The 21,350-nt window shown below is 38.7% G+C and overlaps 1 protein-coding gene across 1 annotated transcript; it reads right to left on the bottom strand.

The window, feature by feature from the left end:
- Positions 1–1,100: 1,100 nt before the first annotated feature.
- On the bottom strand, positions 1,101–20,608 carry LOC101466395 (uncharacterized). Its single transcript, XM_024799091.2, has 37 exons — positions 20,325–20,608; positions 20,113–20,165; positions 19,916–19,990; positions 19,177–19,400; positions 18,998–19,079; positions 18,342–18,739; positions 17,243–17,795; positions 16,916–17,112; positions 16,437–16,826; positions 15,084–15,376; positions 13,684–13,949; positions 13,512–13,571; positions 13,052–13,189; positions 12,683–12,939; positions 12,494–12,578; positions 12,270–12,338; positions 11,936–12,070; positions 11,567–11,823; positions 11,390–11,474; positions 11,062–11,292; positions 9,378–9,515; positions 8,850–9,106; positions 8,673–8,757; positions 8,345–8,575; positions 6,660–6,797; positions 6,134–6,390; positions 5,957–6,041; positions 5,627–5,857; positions 5,362–5,499; positions 4,800–5,056; positions 4,550–4,634; positions 4,164–4,460; positions 3,619–3,827; positions 3,382–3,538; positions 2,964–3,304; positions 2,194–2,323; positions 1,101–2,064 (listed from the first exon to the last, which is right to left on the bottom strand). The coding sequence occupies exons 1-37, from the start codon at positions 20,399–20,401 to the stop codon at positions 1,922–1,924; spliced, it is 7,104 nt and encodes a 2,367-aa protein (XP_024654859.2). The 5' UTR covers positions 20,402–20,608; the 3' UTR covers positions 1,101–1,921.
- Positions 20,609–21,350: the final 742 nt, after the last annotated feature.

The following is a 21,350-nucleotide window of genomic DNA, read 5'->3' as shown; positions in this document are numbered from 1 at the left end:
ATATTTTCATTGGGTATTTTCTTTTATCCTGGAATATTCCCTGTAAATGTAGAGATGTTTGTATAGGAAAATTCCAATAGATCAGCAGATTCTTAAAATACTCAGACAGTCTGTCTGCACCAACAACAATGTCGCATTCAAAGTCACTTAAGTCACTTAAATCTCCTTTCTTCCCTATTCTGATACTTGGTTTGAGCATTGTCACCATGTCTCCATGTCTTCTTGCTTTCTTTGAGCTTTCGCCATGTCTACCTGGTATGCCTAACAAAGTGGCTTGTGAGTGTACTTGTAGCTTGAGTAGGTGACAAAAATCAAATTCATTATTGTGGGGTTTAGATATAGGCAGCGTCTGTCGCACTGAACACAATGGCTAATTGTACAAAGATTGTTGTGGGTATTACCTGTTGGTTTAGTAGTTGGAGCTGGTATTTGGGCTAGAAAAATGGAAAGACAATGACAACAATATAAAAACATATTTATATTAAAGAAACATGTTAAATTTTAAATACATATTCTTAACATACAGTTATGACTTAATTTTTCTTGCCCAACAGGTACCAAAAGTACGAGGACTTAAATACATAGTAATGATATTACTTTCCTGCCAGTTTGAAGGTTCTTCTGCATCTGTACATTGCCAGACTGTAGCATAATGGCCTTGGCATCAGCATCAGCTCAAGCACCATGATAGATATTTAGAAATTCAGATCTACTCAGTCCATTCCTGAGATATGTATTCGAGCACTAGAACCAGCTAAAGGAGGCTCAGCACAGGGAAGTAAATATCATCATCTGTCACTAATAGCAGCCTCAAGCTCCAAATCATAAAACTAGTAGTGTTAATGCTTACAAACTCAGTCTAATCTTTACTAGTTAGAATAGTTTGCTTGCTGTTTTTGTTAGCTACTTAAGTGAAATCCAACAATACCAGAATTATTGACCATGCATTCACCTATATATCCAGGGACATGAACTCAAACTATCAGTAACATTAAAGAGGATCCACCTGAAAACACATCAACTAATTAAAAAAATCTAAAGGATCTAAAAGTAGGTTCTACTCTTGTTAAAACAGCAGTTTGAAAGTATATATAATGTCTCAAATACATTTTTGTAGTATGAAATAATTGTGCCATAACTTTTTGAAACTGTTAAATAGTAGCCAATAGGCATAGCTTCACTTACCATCACAGAGAAACCTTAAGAAAAGAAAAATGCACAGAACAAATACATCCATGGCTCTATGTGGTGTTGTAACACTTGAGAGTAAGGATTCCACATAAACATGCCCTCATACAGATACAGACGAGCTTTTCAAGCAAGAGCAATCCTATTGTTTGCTAGAAAAAAAACAATTACCTTCCTTATCCGTATCATGTTACAGGTTTTGTGTTATTTGTTTTTCCTTTGTTTGGGTTGGTGTTCCTGCTGTACTGCAGGTGGTTAATGGGTTGTACCTTAAAAATGTACACGTAAACTTGGGACCAAATGGCTGCACACAAAGAAACACAAATGTCCTTACAGTCCACTTTTATTAGAGTAGTAAGTTCATCAGAAACCTTCAACAATGCAGGAAGCCAAAAACACCTTATGAAATGTGATCATTCACCACATACTTTTTAAATTTTTTATATTATCCAATGAGAATAATAGCTCAATTTACATGTAGAGTACAATGATTATATCAAATATATGTAGAAATAATAAGAAAAAGATAGGTATCTAAACATTCATGAAAAAATAGATATGCTGATATTCAGAAAACATAGCCCTAAAAAGCTAGGTAAAGACAACACTTGCTGGCTAACGAAGAAAAGCCAAAATCATTACACTCATCTGTTCTTTTTTATCCATATGGAGTTTTATGTAACTGATAGAGATTAAACTCATCCACATTCAAAGACAGTGTTTCATCTGGCATTCACACTCTCCAGCTCTCTCCAAACTCTTTAGTGCTTCTGGCTATGGTACCATCTGGCTTCATCCTGTCATTTTTTCTCTGAGCATCAAAGTTTCCACACAGGCCTCCCACCTTCCTTTTATAAATGTGTGGTAGAGTAATCTCTGCAGAATAAATATGAGCGTTTAATACATTGTATGAATATGGGAAACGATAAATTATTTATTAGCTTAAAGTGGAATGACACATTAAATAAATTACATCATCTGCTTTTGATATTGTACACTGGCTACCTGCTGAATGGTGTCCATTAAATGCCACTGACAAGCCAAAATCAGTTTGTAGGTAGATATGAGAGGAACGCTTCCAGATCTTTAGACCACCAGTCACTGAGACGGGCATTTCCGTAGGTTTTCCATCCACCTGAAGAGGAAAAAAAATCTCTCAGTGCAATTTAAGATAACTGAAGTATATGTAGATGTCAATTCTGCTGTTTATTCCTGTATGATTATGTTTGTTGTATGAAGAGAAACATACATTTTTGTTGTGGAAAGCTTGAGTATTAGCTGAAGTCTTTCCTATATTATCAAATACGTACAAGTTATTGAGATTCTATTAGCTTTCAGTGCGTAATAGCTAATGTTAGCATGCTAGTGTGATACAATCACAAGCAAAGTACATTATAACGCTTACAGTCTTATACTTGCTTAGTTTTAGTTCCGTACCCTTGCAAATTGAGATTCATAGGATTATATTACTCGCACACAGACACAATAACATCTAGGCACCGGATAAACATGGAATATTGCCATTACTGTTTTTTACACATTGTCTCTCTTCCTCTGTCTTATACCTACAAATGTTAAAGTGAAAAGAAATGCGCTATCACACAGCATAATTTAGCACATATAACATCCTCTCCCTCGCTACAGTTGTAACACCTTGAAGAGAAATGGGAAGAGGAGCTAGTTATTTCCCAGACTGATTTTACAAATGTCTGTGTGTAGGTAGCATCACACTGTGCCACAGTAAAATGCTAAGAAGTTAATGTGTTAATACATACGATCAGTTTCCGATTCTTCTTGAACTCCACAGTGTGATTGTACACTCTGATCTTAAGCTCTTGTAATCTGTGGTGCTCGTCATGTTCTTTGCTGTCATCGTCATCATCATCACCTTCCCTGCTCTTCTGCTCTTCTTCACTGCTGCTGTCATTTTCATGCTGACTATCACCGCCCTGATCTAAGACGGGCGTGTTGATGCTTTCAATGTAGATGTCTGGAAGGTTGTTTGGCAAGTTGCTGGTCCTCACCAGCACGTAAGAGTGTTCACCCTCAAAGTCATGCTTCATTTTATCAAATGTTTTATATTCAGGGTCCTTCTTGATCGTACACTCATCGAAGTCTGTCGGGAACAAGAAGAGCAGTTAAATAAATAGGAACAAAAGCATAGTTTAGGTACATTGCAGGCATGTAGACTACCTGTAGACTGGCAGTAATAATTGCCCTTTTCATTTTGAAGGCAGACAGCATTTCCATCACATTCATCTTCATCATCACAGTCAATCTTTCCTATTCCGTCATCCTTCTCACATTCACATTTCTGACTGCAGTGATCTGTGTACCACTGTTCATTGAACTGAAAAGACACAGACAGTCAACATACCACATGACCACAAGCTCATTTTCAAAATTGTCCATATTGTCAATTTGTCTTACTTGGTGTTTGGTGCCATTCTTGTCCACACAGCCACATTGTTCCAGAGGCACACAAATCTTCATTTTCATGACAAAGCCATCATCGCACACACATCCAGGAACACAAACCTCATTGTCACTACAATGTGGTGGGCCATTCAAGAAAAAACAGGTTGGACTACATGCAGGGACACAAGTGGTATAGTGACTATACCGTGGGCAAATTGGTGCTGGGGAAGGAAAGATGTATAGAGTTGGAGAACAGATATATCCTCAGTTATAAACTTCAAATGACAGAAAAACAAAATAAAAAAAGTTTTTGTTATATATTGAAAATGTATTTGTTAATCCCAAAAAGTTGATTCTGTTCATCTGGATGTATAATTTTCATTGGGAGCAACACTGGATGATTGAGCATGCATCAAGACATGTGCTTGTTATTGTCTTAAGCTTAGAACTGACATACATGCACAAACATAACATGACAGCTACTGTATACATTTTAGGAAACCCAATTCAATGTTTCAATTTGTTTTTATAACTATAGACACGCAAAAAGAACTTACTTGGTACCGTCAGGGTTGTTTGTTGCGGTCTTGCTGTTGTTGTAGATTGCGGTTTATTTGTTGTGGGCTGGGGTCCAACTGTGGTTGATGGTTGTGGCCCAGCTGTTGTTTCCGGCTTTAGTTGAGTTGTGGTTGATGGTTGTGGCCCAGCTGTTGTTTCCGGCTTTAGTTGAGTTGTGGTTGATGGTTGTGGCCCAGCTGTTGTTTCCGGCTTTAGTTGAGTTGTGGTTGATGGTTGTGGCCCAGCTGTTGTTTCCGGCTTTGACTGAGTTGTAGTTGTTGTTGGATTGACCAGTTCTGTAACAATATTTCACAGTCTGGTCTGTCATTTAGATTGTCAGATAGTGTTTGGACTGCACAAAATATAGTTAGGACATTAGGATTACCTGCACAGCGCCCATGATAAAGTGACACATCATCTACTGCCACATCAGACTGAGTATTCGAACCTCTTCGTCCTTCAAATATAATCTAAAAGTAAAGCGGTTATACTGTTACATGGCACTATACTTGTGATGGTATACAGAGTGATTAGGTTACACTTAAATTAAAAGTATTGGACTGTTATTTATTTGCAGTGCAGTTTTCCAACATCAGATAGGTCTAATAAAGAAATGTCTCTGATAGGTAACACACCTGGAAAGTGTCTGTTGCTGTAATGTCCACCTGAGCCAGGTGCCACATATTTCCTTGGTCATTCTGCTTCCTCCAAATCTGATTGGCTATTCTGTTTTGGAGCAGGTAAACATGGAGGCCCATTGTATCTGCTGAGCCGTACATATGGTACCAGAACTGCAGACACTGAGGTCCAGAGTCAGAGCACTCAGAGCTGATGAAACGCGCTGTGTCTCCATATGATGCACTGTTGGCGTCAATGTAAAGATAGTGGCCACCTGAATAGGGACATACATTTTTAGACTGTTTTAGAATATTGAGAATGATTCAGTAAATTACACATGTTCAAGTCATTTACATGGTTAAAACTGCTTGTTAAATTTCTTTGCATCGACATTTTTAACATTAAACTGAAAAAAAGGGAAAAAAGAAAACTATAATAAAACAAAAATAAAGAAATAACTAACGATCAAATGGTTTTAACAATGCAACTATGGTTAATATTAAACAGAAAATTTGTGTGTGGTTTACTTATTTTTTTTCCTGGAAAAATAACTGTTTCTGGCTTGTGAAAGCTAATTACCTCCTGTGGTGTGATCTGAAGATGGTCCAGTATTGATCGTAGGAGTGGAGCCACTCTGTCTTGTCCAATCAAAAGCATCAGTTATCATCTGATTCCACTGACATAAATCTTGCTCAAAATCACAGTGCATCTGGCATGCTGTTAAAAAAGAGAAAGAAATATGATTACATCATTGATACAGTAATTTTAGATATTACGTAATGGATTTGTAAACCAGAATAAACTAGAATGGGAAACAAGAGCTGCTGTAAAATTATTACTATACCTGGCTGCAGAGGTGGCCGGCTATCTGGAGCTTCAGTAACATTGTTCTTATTAATTAGGTTGGTTGTTTCCTCCACTACGGGAGGGGCAGTGATATTTATTATCGGTGGTTGGAAGGTAGCAGTGAGCATAGGAGGCTGTGGAGCTGCAGTGGTTTGGACAGGGACTCTTGGGGGCGCTGTGGTATTAAGATCAGGTCTAGCTGATTGTGTTGTAATTCCACCTACCAGATCTGCAACAGTATAAAAATGTTATTAAGTGTCTGCATAGAAAGTTGGAAACAGCTTTTCAAACCTGGTAAAGTATATTTTGTTTTTTATATGCTTCTTACCTGAGCAGCGGCCGTGATAAAGCTTCAAATCATCTATGGCCACATCTGACTCATCATTGGATCCTCTGCGCCCCTCAATAATGATCTAAATGATAAAATTAAATTGAATGATATGTTTGCAGGATAATTTTTTATAACTAGAAAGCAGGCCACACTCCATGGTTTGAAATAGGTCACCTGAAAAGGTGTGGTTGGTTCAATGTCCACTTGAGCCAGGTGCCACATATTTCCTTGGTCATTCTGCTTCCTCCAAACCTGATTGGCTATTCTGTTTTGGAGCAGGTAAACATGGAGCCCCATTGTATCTGCTGAGCCATACATATGGTACCAGAACTGCAGACACTGAGGTCCAGAGTCAGAGCACTCAGAGCTGATGAGACGAGCTGTGTCTCCATACGATGCACTGTTGGCTTCAATGTAAAGATAGTGGCCACCTGAACGGGGACATACAATCAGTAAGTTAAAGATATGCTTTTAGGCAATAACACTGAGAATAAATAAGTACAGAAGTTAATTTACAAGCCATTTGCACTTGTTGCTAAAACTGCCTCATAAAGTTTTTCATACTGAATGGAAAAAACAAAAACAAAAAAAACAAATCACCAAACTGGCTTTAATGGTGTTACTGTTTTATTCGGGAAGTTTAACACTATATAACCTCAGTATATTAACTTTATTTTCCCTATGTCAGAAAGCTAATTACCTCCTGTGGTGTGATCTGTAGAAGGTCCTGTATTGATAGTAGGAGTGGAGCCACTGTTTCTTGTCCAATCAAAAGCATCTGTGATCAACTGATTCCACTGACATAAATCTTGCTCAAAATTACAGTGGAATTGGCACACTGTTCAAAAAAGAAAAATATGATTATATAAGGCATAGAATAATTCTAGACATAAAATATCCATCCATCCATTCTCTTCCTCTTATCCTTATCAGGGGTGGGGAACTGGAGCCTAACTGAGCTTCCATTGGGTGAGAAGCAGGGTACACACTGGACAGGTCACCATTATATTGCAGGGCTAATACAGACAGACAACCATTTGCACTCACATTCACACCTATAGGAAATTTACAATCAACAATTAACCTAACCCCACTAACTGCATGTCTTTGGGCTGTAGAAAGAAGCCACAGTACCCCGAGAGAACCCACACAAACATGGGGAGAACATGCAAACTGCACACAGAAAGGCGTGTTGGAGTAAAACTCATGACTTTTATGTAGTGAGTCAACGGTGCTAACCACCACCCCACACTGCTGCACAAATAATGGATGTGTAAACCAGAGGTGGGACCAAGTCATTGTTTTGCAAGTCTCAAGTAAGTCTCAAGTCTTTATCCTCAAGTCACAAGTCAAGTCTCAAGTAATGTCAGGCAAGTCAGAGTCAAGTCTCAAGTCACTGGTTTAAAAGTCCGAGTAAAGTCACAAGTCTGAAACTTTGAATTTCAAGTCCTTTCGAGTCTTTCAAAAAAATAAAATAAATAAAAGAATGTTGCAGTTATATGCTAAATGTAAATATTAGACCATGTGATTTTTAAATCTCTGTTTTTCTCAACACATGACAAAATAGTGAACTTAGAAAATATACACAAATTGTGAAATTGCACCTCTATAAAATGCAGCTCAATTAAACTTAGCTCCAAGAATAATTTTCACAGACTGTTCTGAGATAAGCTGCATGTTATTCTTGGATGCGCTTGTAGGACCGGCTTTAAAATAGCATGACAAAAATATCATACACATTAAAGCTAGTTGACATCACAAAGTTAGATGAAGTCAGCTATCTCATCGCAGCAAAAGAGAAGCACCACCTACCGTTCTTTATGCAACTTCAACTGTCGGACAAAGTTGGAAGTTGTTCCATCTCTGTCCGTGATTCTCTTCTTGCATATTTTGCATATTACATTTCGTTTTTTTTGTTGACTACTTCATAGTTTATGTACCTGAAAAAAATAACTCCTTGCAGCATTTTTGAGCGTTTTTTTTTTTCTTCTTAAAAAACTCTGGTTAATTTGATTGACTGTGCTACAGCTCACGCACACATACGTACGGAGTGTGGTTGGAATAAATGAATGAATTAATTGAATTAAAGGTGCACACTTTCTATATAATATGTGTGTTAAATTTTAGATTTGGGGTGAAATATCAAGTCTTTTCAAGTAAACCGGTTCAAGTCCAATTCAAGTCCCAGGTCACTGGTGTAAAAGTCCAAGTCAAGTCACAAGTCTTAGAACATTTTTTCAAGTCAAGTCTAAAGTCATAAAATTAATGACTCAAGTCTGACTGGAGTCCAAGTCATGTGACTCGAGTCCACACCTCTGGTGTAAACTATTATCTGTTAGAGTATAAATGGGACATTGAAGTGTTACTGTGAAATTATTACTATACCTGGCTGCAGAGGTGGCCGGCTATCTGGAGCTTCAGTAACATTGTTCTTATTAATTAAGTTGGTTGTTTCCTCCACTACGGGAGGGGCAGTGATATTTATTATCGCTGGTTGGAAGGTAGCAGTGAGCATAGGAGGCTGTGGAGCTGCAGTGGTTTGGACAGGGACTCTTGGGGGCGCTGTGGTATTAAGATCAGGTCTTGCTGATTGTGTTGTAATTCCACCTACCAGATCTGCAACAGTTTAACGGTGTTATTAAGTGTCTGCATAGAAAGTGAGAAACACCTTTCCAAACCAATAATGGTATGTTATGATATATAAACCTTTTACCTGAGCAGCGGACGTGATAAAGCTTCAAATCATCTATGGCCACATCTGACTCATCATTGGATCCTCTGCGCCCCTCAATAATGATCTAAATGATAAAATTAAATTGAATGATATGTTTGCAGGATAATTTTTTATAACCAGAAAGCAGGCCACACTCCATGGTTTGAAATAGGTCACCTGAAAAGGTGTGGTTGGTTCAATGTCCACTTGAGCCAGGTGCCACATATTTCCTTGGTCATTCTGCTTCCTCCAAACCTGATTGGCTATTCTGTTTTGGAGCAGGTAAACATGGAGGCCCATTGTATCTGCTGAGCCATACATATGGTACCAGAACTGCAGACACTGAGGTCCAGAGTCAGAGCACTCAGAGCTGATGAGACGAGCTGTGTCTCCATACGATGCACTGTTGGCTTCAATGTAAAGATAGTGGCCACCTGAACGGGGACATACAATCAGTAAGTTAAAGATATGCTTTTAGGCAATAACACTGAGAATAAATAAGTACAGAAGTTAATTTACAAGCCATTTGCACTTGTTGCTAAAACTGCCTCATAAAGTTTTTCATACTGAATGGAAAAAACAAAAAACAAAAAAAAACAAATCACCAAACTGGCTTTAATGGTGTTACTGTTTTATTCGGGAAGTTTAACACTATATAACCTCAGTATATTAACTTTATTTTCCCTATGTCAGAAAGCTAATTACCTCCTGTGGTGTGATCTGTAGAAGGTCCTGTATTGATAGTAGGAGTGGAGCCACTGTTTCTTGTCCAATCAAAAGCATCTGTGATCAACTGATTCCACTGACATAAATCTTGCTCAAAATTACAGTGGAATTGGCACACTGTTCAAAAAAGAAAAATATGATTATATAAGGCATAGAATAATTCTAGACATAAAATATCCATCCATCCATTCTCTTCCTCTTATCCTTATCAGGGGTGGGGAACTGGAGCCTAACTGAGCTTCCATTGGGTGAGAAGCAGGGTACACACTGGACAGGTCACCATTATATTGCAGGGCTAATACAGACAGACAACCATTTGCACTCACATTCACACCTATAGGAAATTTACAATCAACAATTAACCTAACCCCACTAACTGCATGTCTTTGGGCTGTAGAAAGAAGCCACAGTACCCCGAGAGAACCCACACAAACATGGGGAGAACATGCAAACTGCACACAGAAAGGCGTGTTGGAGTAAAACTCATGACTTTTATGTAGTGAGTCAACGGTGCTAACCACCACCCCACACTGCTGCACAAATAATGGATGTGTAAACCAGAGGTGGGACCAAGTCATTGTTTTGCAAGTCTCAAGTAAGTCTCAAGTCTTTATCCTCAAGTCACAAGTCAAGTCTCAAGTAATGTCAGGCAAGTCAGAGTCAAGTCTCAAGTCACTGGTTTAAAAGTCCGAGTAAAGTCACAAGTCTGAAACTTTGAATTTCAAGTCCTTTCGAGTCTTTCAAAAAAATAAAATAAATAAAAGAATGTTGCAGTTATATGCTAAATGTAAATATTAGACCATGTGATTTTTAAATCTCTGTTTTTCTCAACACATGACAAAATAGTGAACTTAGAAAATATACACAAATTGTGAAATTGCACCTCTATAAAATGCAGCTCAATTAAACTTAGCTCCAAGAATAATTTTCACAGACTGTTCTGAGATAAGCTGCATGTTATTCTTGGATGCGCTTGTAGGACCGGCTTTAAAATAGCATGACAAAAATATCATACACATTAAAGCTAGTTGACATCACAAAGTTAGATGAAGTCAGCTATCTCATCGTAGCAAAAGAGAAGCACCACCTACCGTTCTTTATGCAACTTCAACTGTCGGACAAAGTTGGAAGTTGTTCCATCTCTGTCCGTGATTCTCTTCTTGCATATTTTGCATATTACATTTCGTTTTTTTTGTTGACTACTTCATAGTTTATGTACCTGAAAAAAATAACTCCTTGCAGCATTTTTGAGCGTTTTTTTTTTCTTCTTAAAAAACTCTGGTTAATTTGATTGACTGTGCTACAGCTCACGCACACATACGTACGGAGTGTGGTTGGAATAAATGAATGAATTAATTGAATTAAAGGTGCACACTTTCTATATAATATGTGTGTTAAATTTTAGATTTGGGGTGAAATATCAAGTCTTTTCAAGTAAACCGGTTCAAGTCCAATTCAAGTCCCAGGTCACTGGTGTAAAAGTCCAAGTCAAGTCACAAGTCTTAGAACACTTTTTCAAGTCAAGTCTAAAGTCATAAAATTAATGACTCAAGTCTGACTGGAGTCCAAGTCATGTGACTCGAGTCCACACCTCTGGTGTAAACTATTATCTGTTAGAGTATAAATGGGACATTGAAGTGTTACTGTGAAATTATTACTATACCTGGCTGCAGAGGTGGCCGGCTATCTGGAGCTTCAGTAACATTGTTCTTATTAATTAAGTTGGTTGTTTCCTCCACTACGGGAGGGGCAGTGATATTTATTATCGCTGGTTGGAAGGTAGCAGTGAGCATAGGAGGCTGTGGAGCTGCAGTGGTTTGGACAGGGACTCTTGGGGGCGCTGTGGTATTAAGATCAGGTCTTGCTGATTGTGTTGTAATTCCACCTACCAGATCTGCAACAGTTTAACGGTGTTATTAAGTGTCTGCATAGAAAGTGAGAAACACCTTTCCAAACCAATAATGGTATGTTATGATATATAAACCTTTTACCTAAGCAGCGGACGTGATAAAGCTTCAAATCATCTATGGCCACATCTGACTCATCATTGGATCCTCTGCGCCCCTCAATAATGATCTAAATGATAAAATTAAATTGAATGATATGTTTGCAGGATAATTTTTTATAACCAGAAAGCAGGCCACACTCCATGGTTTGAAATAGGTCACCTGAAAAGGTGTGGTTGGTTCAATGTCCACTTGAGCCAGGTGCCACATATTTCCTTGGTCATTCTGCTTCCTCCAAACCTGATTGGCTATTCTGTTTTGGAGCAGGTAAACATGGAGGCCCATTGTATCTGCTGAGCCATACATATGGTACCAGAACTGCAGACACTGAGGTCCAGAGTCAGAGCACTCAGAGCTGATGAGACGAGCTGTGTCTCCATACGATGCACTGTTGGCTTCAATGTAAAGATAGTGGCCATCTAGAAAAGGTGATTGAAAACATTAAAGATATAATAATATAAGGAATAAGTCCACCTTTAGATGTATTATGGTTTTATTAACTGTCAGTGTAAATTTTACATCAAATCTTACCACCAGTGTGGTCAGCAGAGGGGCCCGTCATTAAAGTGGGGGTAGAACCTCTTTGCCAGGTCCAGTCAAAAGCATCCGTAATCGTCTGGTCCCAGCTACAAAGGTTGCTATCAAAGTTACAGTCAAGATTGCAGACTAAAGGGAAACATTTGGAGAAAAAAAATAGCATGAGTCATGAGATACTTGCTAAACTTCCTAAAAGTGAACCCTAGTTACCATTAGAATCTGCACACTCAGTACATGAACAAGATGTAAATGTTAATTTTTAACTTAACATAAGGTTTTATGATGCAGAAACACATGACTTGTAAAATATAACTTCCTGTGTATTTACTTTGGTGTAAGGGGAGCATTTCTGTAGTTGCAGAAGGCTTAGTTCCACTTCCCAGGGCTGGAAAGCTACCTAAATAAAAACAACACTGACTTTTGGTAAACTCTGTCACATCAGTTATGCTAAAGAAGTTTATATCTTAAATGATTTACTTTCCAAACTGTTTACAACAGTATTGCATAGTTCCATGTTTATTAAGCACCTACAGTTTGCTTTGCCTTTGTTACCTGAACATGAGCCAAAATGGACAGATATGTCATCTATGGCCACATCTGACTGATAATTAGAGCCTCGAATTCCTTCTATTATAATCTGAAAGGCATAAGAAGAAAATAGAATTCTAAATTAGGATATCAAGTCTTGATTTCCAGCAAGCCCTTCATACATTTCTTATGTTCATGTATTGTCAAACTCACTTGGAATGGACCAGACACTTTGACATCAGCTCTTCCCAGATGCCATTCAGGTCCCTGGTTGTCCATCATGGACCAGAGCTTTGTTGTTTTACTGTCTTTCAGCAGGTAGATATTAAGAGCCATGGCTGTGGCTGAACCATACATATGGTACCAGAAATACAGGCAGAGTGGTCCGTTAAAATTACACGCCGAGCTCATCAAACGGGCAGAGTCTCCATGAGTTACACTGTCTCCCTCAAGGTACATGTAGAAACCAGCTATGGAAAAGTTGAATAGTACACATTAAGTATAAACAATGTTATGAAACCAACCAAAATAGACCCCAACCTCTAAAAAGGAAAAACAACAGAAGTAACAGACTGGTTTTACCTCCAGTGGTGTGGTCTTGGTTTGGACCTGTTAAATTTGTTGGTGTGGGTCCAGAGTGTTTTGTCCAATCAAAAGTGTCCTGCATAAGCTGCTCCCACCCACACAGATCTTTTTCAAAATTGCAGTTCAAGGGACAAACTATAGAAAGCAAAATGTAAATAATGGATGAAAGAAACAAACAATGGAAATACTGATTTATGAGTTAATAATAATTTCTGAGATACAGTGCTTTTAAACTTTGAAAAAACTTTAATATCCCATCTAATGTGTCGAAGGTTATACCTCAGGTCAGCAAAAGAACTAAAATATATTTACACTTCTATTAAATATTGGCACATATAAAGCAAGCAAGGTTATTAGCTAAGCTAATATTTGTTTTGAAATGATTATTTGTAAACTGTATCACGTCACTTATTTAAACTAGTCCTCGATAAACTTTCTAAACTGTGAATGCTCTTACAAGTTTGATCTGGTGTTGGAGAAGCAGTTGTTGGAGGAGCTGTTGAGGTAGAAAGGCCTTCTGAAATTGGATGAAAACACACACAGTTAACACAACCTATCTAGACATCCTACTGTATATTTACTTGTATGATAATAACAGTGTCATCCTCATATTTGATGCAAATACCCACCACAGGCTGTGCCAGTCTGCCAATTTGGAAGTTCAACTCCTGAAACCTGGCATGCTGTTGCATAGGACTTCAGAGATTCACAGAGTGTGTGTTGGTCGCCGCTTGTAGCACAGTAGTCATACACACAACTATTGAGGTAAATGCTTGGGTGAATGTGTTCATGACAGGGCATGAAAACACTGCCAAACAGCACTGAACACTCATTGTAGGCTGTATCCCTCTCATCCTTGTCACAGAGTCTTGGATTGTTTGGACGAGCTAAACATCTGAGAAAATTTAGACAAACAGAGATTAGTTACTTCTAGATTATACTGTACATGGACGTAACTTTATGCTGAACATTGAGGGGGTCAAGACCTCTATCTAAATAAATAAATAAATCTGGGTAAACTCCCAGATGATTAAACATGCAACTATCTTGCTGGTAATAACCGAAATGGATAAAGAAAATCAACAGCCTATCTATGCAAGATAATTCATAATTTTATTGGGGGGGTGTAATATTAGCTGGGTCTGATTATTGGGAGGGGGGTCATAACCCCCCTAGAAATTACGCCCCTGATACTGTATAAAACATGTTGATGTAATTTTAAATAAATTACGATGCATAAAGAAAAATATATGCTAGTGTGTGAGTTTAGTACATTGGCTAGCCAAGGCGCCAGGTTGTATTCACTCAAAAAAACAACTTTTCACCCTTAATATGCATGATGCGACCATTCTGAGTAAAAAGAAGCTGAAAGATATAAAATCAAAGGTTTATTTATTCAAATACTCAATCTTCAAGGAAAACGTGCTTTGTATAAACTGAATATATACAAATCAAGTAAATTTAATTTGACCAGATTCATTTCAACATTTTACATGGAACACTTACATAATACATAATTTAATTAAAGTCAGCAGTTTTTGAAGAAATACGTGCTCCCTGCAGTTGTCTGACAAGCTGAGCAGATTTTTAGATGTTGGCTTGAAATAAAATACCTCCCTCTGTTGTGCCTGAACTGCAAATCCTGCATGTGTGTCTATTTCATGATTTGCCGTGATAGCAGGTTGGGTTATTACGTTGTGAATGTAATGTAATAACCCCCACCCCGCCACAAAGACACTCAGAACCTGCTTAGATTACTAACATACAACAACAATGCTGGCATGCTCAGGCTCAGCAGGTGATGTTCACTGATTTTACTAAACATGCTATGTTGCTTAATAGTATGAAAGAAAAAGCACAATTCAGGCTCATTGGAGAGTAAACACTGCCACTCTGCTGGCGCTAAAAAATGCAGTCATTTTACTAGCTTTTGTTTTTTTCAATACTATGCTGGTATATTTAGGTACAGAAGTGCCATACTGGTACCCAAATGTTTGCTGTTACTGTGTACAGTATTAAAATAACTCACTCAGAGTTGTTTGGGACCCTCCAGCTGTCACCAAACTCAAACGTTTCTGACACGTTTTGGCCTCCTGGAGTTACAAAGTCATCGTCCTGGTATCCAGAATAAGTGCCACACAGACCACACAGTTCATATTTGTAGTGCTCATCCACCTGCAGAAACAGTCTGTTCTCTCCATCTATGTGCATTTTGAGGCCAAAAGTTGTCTCCAAGATGATATGATTATTCTTCACATACACCCATACTGAGCCATATGTCCCGCTGGTGGAATATGGCAGTTGGACTTGCTTATAACTGACCTAAAGAAAGGACAGTCTTTTAATAATTGAACTTATTTTGCATGTTGTTTTACATAAAGTAGAGATAATATTTTCTTGAAATAGTTAGTGTGGAGCAGGGAAATTATTTTACTGCTATTGTTAAATAATTGTCATCATTACCATTGCATTAATAATATAATCTGGAGTTTATATTGTGTTCAGGGGTTGAACAGTGTGTGTCTTTCAGAAAGACTAAGTTGCAGGCTGACAGGAAGTTGCAGGTTTGCAGAGTGTGCCTTTTGCAGAACTGAAACCGAAAGCAGAGTCTAAGTGCAGGTTATTTTGAGGAGCCTTTGAGGACGAGACACAGACAGTAGGTGAAGAGGTGACACAAAGAGCATGTGAGGTCAACACATACACACACATTGGTTAGATTTATTTAGAGGAGAGATTAGTTATGTCTCGATAAGAAAGAGGAACAATTCACTTTAAGATAACGGAAAGTACCAGCCATGAAAATAGAAGATGATCTTCTAGGTGAAAAGTCATTCTGGTGTTGATCTGATCTATGTATAAAATGTATCTGTGACGCATGAAGGGGCGTCAGTAAATCAAACCCTGATGCTATAAAATATCTGTTCATGCTTTGATTAAGTCGAGGACTACTGGCTGTCTGCGTACAGAGTGTCTTCCCACACGTGTGTTCATTAAAATCATTGTTTGACCAAGACCTTCTGGACCAAGAGTGGTTTGTACTCTCCCTCCTCAATTTTGAACCTTAACATTAGTTAGGTTAGTGCTACCAGTGACCTACTAACTAACTAAAGTATAGCCCTTTAGCTTGCTTAAGTTCCAGGTTGTAAACAGCTGACTTCCTCTAACAATCTGACACAACAGTAACTGACCTCTAAAAACGTGTGAAAGTCATCTGCCACTGTCATTAATGAATTACAGGAGATAATGCAGAACAAAAGAAGTCCTTGTGCAGTAAAATGTAAGCTGTAACTAATCCCAGATCACTGTTCTTGAAAACAGCCCTGTTGAATTTAAAGGTGAAGAAATGTTTTCAATGGTGTTAAAGAGAGAATTGCTTTCTTACATAGACCTCTCCGCTTTGATTCAAGATGAGATACAGATCCTCGACTTGGAGAGCCACGGCTTGAAGCTTGGATCTGGTGAAGTTCTGAAGGGGGGGGTGGGTGTTGTGTCCAGATACTGTGAACTGGACTGAGCTTCCTCCACCACATGTGGTGGTCAATATGTAACTGCATCCCCCTTGAAAGTCATATGCCAGACCGTCAAAGGTGATGTAGTGTGGATCACCGTACACACTGCAGGTGGTGGGTTTGAAAAGGAAGCAGCCTTTGACCCCATCTTTAACCTTACAAACTTCATTGTCTGCACATTGCATTTGAGTGCACTGCATATTGTTATTACCCATACACTGACACTGTTGCACACAATCTCCTTCCACCAGTATTTCTCCTTTCTGCAGGCAGAACAGAGTTATGTGAATAAATTACTGTGAAATTGAATATGTGAATAAGAAATTGTGTTGTGTTCATTTACCTCACTTACCTCATAGTGTTTTCCATTATACCAGCACCCGCAGTCTTCTGCTGGGACACACTTTTCCCCACTGAGTTTGAAGCCAGAATCACACTCACATCTTGCCTCACAGCTTCCACAGGAGCCAGCTATATCCAGACTGGAGCACACCTCGGGACAGCCATCAGCACACGAGTTATAGTGGCTGTTCTCACCGCACTGAATGGCTGAGGGGATCCGAGAAAAAGACAGGAAAAAGTGCATGACCTTTACTGTTATCAGTTATTATTTGCCACTGTGCGCTCTATTTTGAAAAGGAGGAAGAAAACAAAAGCAGGATTTAATAACGCAACATACGGCAGATTGTGGAGTTCCTCAACATGGGTACTGCAATGCCAGCTTTATTGCAGATATCAATATAGACCCGTAGCGTCTCACATAGCACGGCTTGGTCACCATGAGTAGAACACATGGCAAACACGCAGCCTCTGATATAGCTGTCTGCCCCTACAACTGATAAGCAGTCAGCAAAGGGACCAGTAGTAGAGAATAAGCCTCCACAGTACAGCTCGCTGGCATACTGTGTCTCCTCCAGTGGGTCACACTGAGGGAATAGAATGGTTTCACAGGAAGAGGCAGTTTTCCCAGTCTGCCAGCTTTCAGCCAAAGCTGTTGCGTTTTGTGAATCGAGGTTCCTAAAGTCATCTTCTTTGAGGTGGTTAAAGTTGCCACACATGCCACAGACTTTATCAGAATAGGTTGATGGGAGGGTGACGTGGACCACACCAGTGCTGTCAAATGAGACTGTAAGACCAAAAGTGGTTGCCAGCACAATAGTGGTAGGGGTGCTCCTGATGTTGACAGTGTCGCTGTTAAGGCTTAGTGGAAGCTTTCTCCAGATCCCATTAATCTGAAAAACAGTGTTAGTTTAGCCTTTTTTACCAGTTGCCATACACAATATGGACTTATTGCATTTGAAAGTTTATATAAAAGAAGGTACTTAGAAGATAGCTGTGCTCATAAAGGCCAATATGACCCATTAGTCCTTTGCCAGTGGCAATAAAATCTGCCCTTTATGCAATTATGGGAATCGCTGGATTTGGTGCTTTACTTGGCTCAGTGGTCATTACTTCATAATGGCGAGGCAAAAGGAAGTGCAGTTGTATGAACAGTAGTTATGGATTATGAAGTTTACAGAGCAGTATAAAACAGAAAATGTGAATACATAATACTATATTTTTATTAGGAAAATAGCTGTTACCAAACAGATATTCGTTCAGTAGTTGACAGTGGCTTTGTTTACAAAATATTGACTTCCTTAGTAATGTAAAATACTCAAATTGTCTTCATATGTATGTGTCAGAAATGTACTCTTCAGTGTTTGTAAATGTTAAAGGCTGGTATAATTAGTAATTAACTGTGCCCTAAATGTCTTCCATACATATAAGTAACTCACCACAACCCGGTCTGTTTGGCTTTTCAGCAGAGACACCCTGTAAATCCTCATGTTAATATTGATCTTCTGGACCTCTGGCAGAGATGTGTTATCATGCTGCTCATTGACCACTTCCACAGCGAACATGGGCAGGGTTTCAGTGGGTGAGCAGGTCTTAGCCAGAACATAAGTGCAGGCGGTCGTAAAGCGGAACAATACTCCATCAAAAGTGCTGCCGTCTGCGGGACTGTGTATAGTGCACATCCCAAAGGTAGAAGTCCCATTGGGGCCTCTTCTTTGAGGACCACAGAGTTGGCCTTCAGGGCAGTGAGAGGGAAAGCAGGAGAGCTGGCCAGCAGAACAGAGGCAGCGGGTGGTCTCATCTGTCCATATCTCTGCATTCGATTCACACTGTAGTCCTGTTGGGGTGACCATATTAACAGCTTATCGACACCTATGTAGGATTAATAACATTAAAAAACTGTATTCAGTTTTAATATTGTAGTTCAGAATATTTTCTAAAACATCCTCATCAAAAAATGTCTTTGTGACAATTCTTATGACACGTCTTCTGTTTTTATGTACCGCACAAAGGTTATTATGAATACAGTTCAATCTTTTAATTGATTTGTGGCACTAGAGCTGTTGTTGAGAAGTTTAATTTGGTAAATACTTACCACAGGAGCCTTTTCTTACACCTATCTGTTTAAATGTGATCTCTTTCTCTATGGACAATCCTTGAACCACTTCAAACACAACCTAATATATAAAAAAGGTAATTTATTTAAGGACATGCTATAGAATATTTATATTATGACAGTACAGTTCTAATGTGTGCTGCTATGTTTTATTTTACCCGAGTCCTGGACTCAGTGATGTTCAGGGGCACAAACGCTTGCCTCCATGCATTCTGAGGGAGAGCAGGAGAGGTCCAGATTTCTACTGAACCAACGCTGTTTTTTAGCAAGACACGAAGTTCAGACCCATTAGCTGCAACTGGGACAAGGTACCAGAACTCTAGACAAGCCTGGCCCTCAATCCCTAGTGGACCACTCTCTGAAACATTCACTGCAAAATCCCCTGGAGGAGAAAAAGACAAAAAAGAAAACTTAATACGCTACATATTTTAAATGCTGATATGTGCTGATAATATATATTTAACAGAAACAGCTCTTCATCTTTGTTCTTGTAATTAAACAAGTACTGCCTTGTACTGAACATCTGCTGTGAAATAGCTGTAGCTGTAGAAGCTGTCTGTTTGTGTTGCTGTAGCTACTAAATTTGAATCTCATGTGTAGGCTCTCTGTTTGAGTGCTCCCAGGAAAACACCAGGTTGTAAAAGAATATAGCCTATTTCAGATCAATTTGTGATAATGTGGTGAGACACGAATACAATCGCAGCCTGTGTGTAGATTAAAACAGAACTGTGGATGGATGTTCCCGATATTTCGCCAAAGGTTGGGACAAAATTAAAGGTTAATTAATTAATTCAACTTATCTCTCAGAGCCAGAGTGAACCCAGAACTGTAAATTGGCTTGATGACTTCAAAAAGCAGTTCAGGCTACTGTTTTCTATTAAATATAATTGTCTTCACCTGCTCCTTTTTCACTCGCCAGCCACTCACAGTTCAGATTGGCATGTCTGTCATCAAAACACTGTATAACGTATTCTAAAGGAAACAAAAAATGAAATACGTCATTATGTACAACATGTTTGATTTGAGTTCTTATCTAAAGCAGGTCAGGTAATTATGAAATTCTTAAAGGTCTTAATAACTGTGCTACATCGTACCTGAATGTGCCCTCCACTCCGGTAAAGTAACTGATAGGAAGTCATTTTCAGCTCTGAAATAGGAAATCAATGACCAATAACCAATGTAACAAAATAAAGGACTGAGTTAAAAACTTGACTAAAAACTTCCTTTGTTTTAATTTAAATAAACTAAACTAAAATATTATTAATCACAGATAAACTAAAAAAATTTAAATGATCTTGAAACCTACCTGCATTGAGTCCCTGTCTGAGTTAGAAAGAGAACAGCCACTGTGACCACCAAATCTGTACGTATGCCTCCAAGCATAGCTGATCCTATAATAGCAACCTCTCGGCTGCTCTCCTGTTGCTAAAACTTTTTCTCTTTGATGAGTTGAAGAATGAATGATGAGCAGTAACTGCTGTTAAGCCTTTTGGTGGAAGCAAAGCTTAAGCGACTGTTTGAATGCGAGCGCAAGCCTGTACTTTATGTCTTGTTCTCAGAATAGAGCTTTGGGTTTAGGTATTTATCCCTTTTATTTGACCACCTGACCAGGTAACCTCAGCCGTGGGAGGAAAAAGAGGACAGCAGGGCATTAAGGCATGAAAGGGGTTGGACTAGCATAAAAATGTTGTAAAGGTGACGACAACCCTACCGCTATTTTGGTAAACAGTGCTAAGTGAGGTCAAGGTTTAGTGTTGCTATGCCATAAAAGGTTCTAGAGCAAGGTAAGTGCACATAGACACACACTTACAAAAACATAAATGAGCCCATAAACTTAAAAAAGAAACAATTAGTTTTAGAAATAACTCTTTAGATAGTGCTGATACATAGTATAGTTTATAAGTGTATTAGAAAAGGTGATGTGGAAGAATACAATAAATTTAATAAAGCACAGCTTGTATAATAAGCTATTATGTAATTGGACCCAGATAAGCAACATAGCAGAACAAAGTTTCAAAAATGCAACCAAGTAGGACAGGAACCCCGAGTCTAGATGCTGGTTAAGTTGGAGATACAGCTGGAGACACTGATGAGGTTCTCTGAGGGATTAGGTGGAGATGGGGAGAAGGTGGGTCACACAAATGAGAGTCTGAAAAGTGGAATAACAGAATAGCACTGAGATTTAAAACACAGGGAAAAGAGTCAGATTCGCTCTCAGAAGGCACACAAGAAAATTATTGGATCAGCGTGATTGAGAGAAGTTTGAATTGAGCGACTTGAGCCTTTCTCAGCTGTCACAGGCCTGGATTCACCCTGGAACTGTGGCCAGTCC

Source organism: Maylandia zebra, linkage group LG18, assembly GCF_041146795.1.
Source record: "Maylandia zebra isolate NMK-2024a linkage group LG18, Mzebra_GT3a, whole genome shotgun sequence".
Taxonomy (NCBI): domain Eukaryota; kingdom Metazoa; phylum Chordata; class Actinopteri; order Cichliformes; family Cichlidae; genus Maylandia; species Maylandia zebra.
The sequence above is the reverse complement of the archived record's forward strand: the minus strand, read 5'-3'. Positions and strand labels throughout refer to the sequence as shown.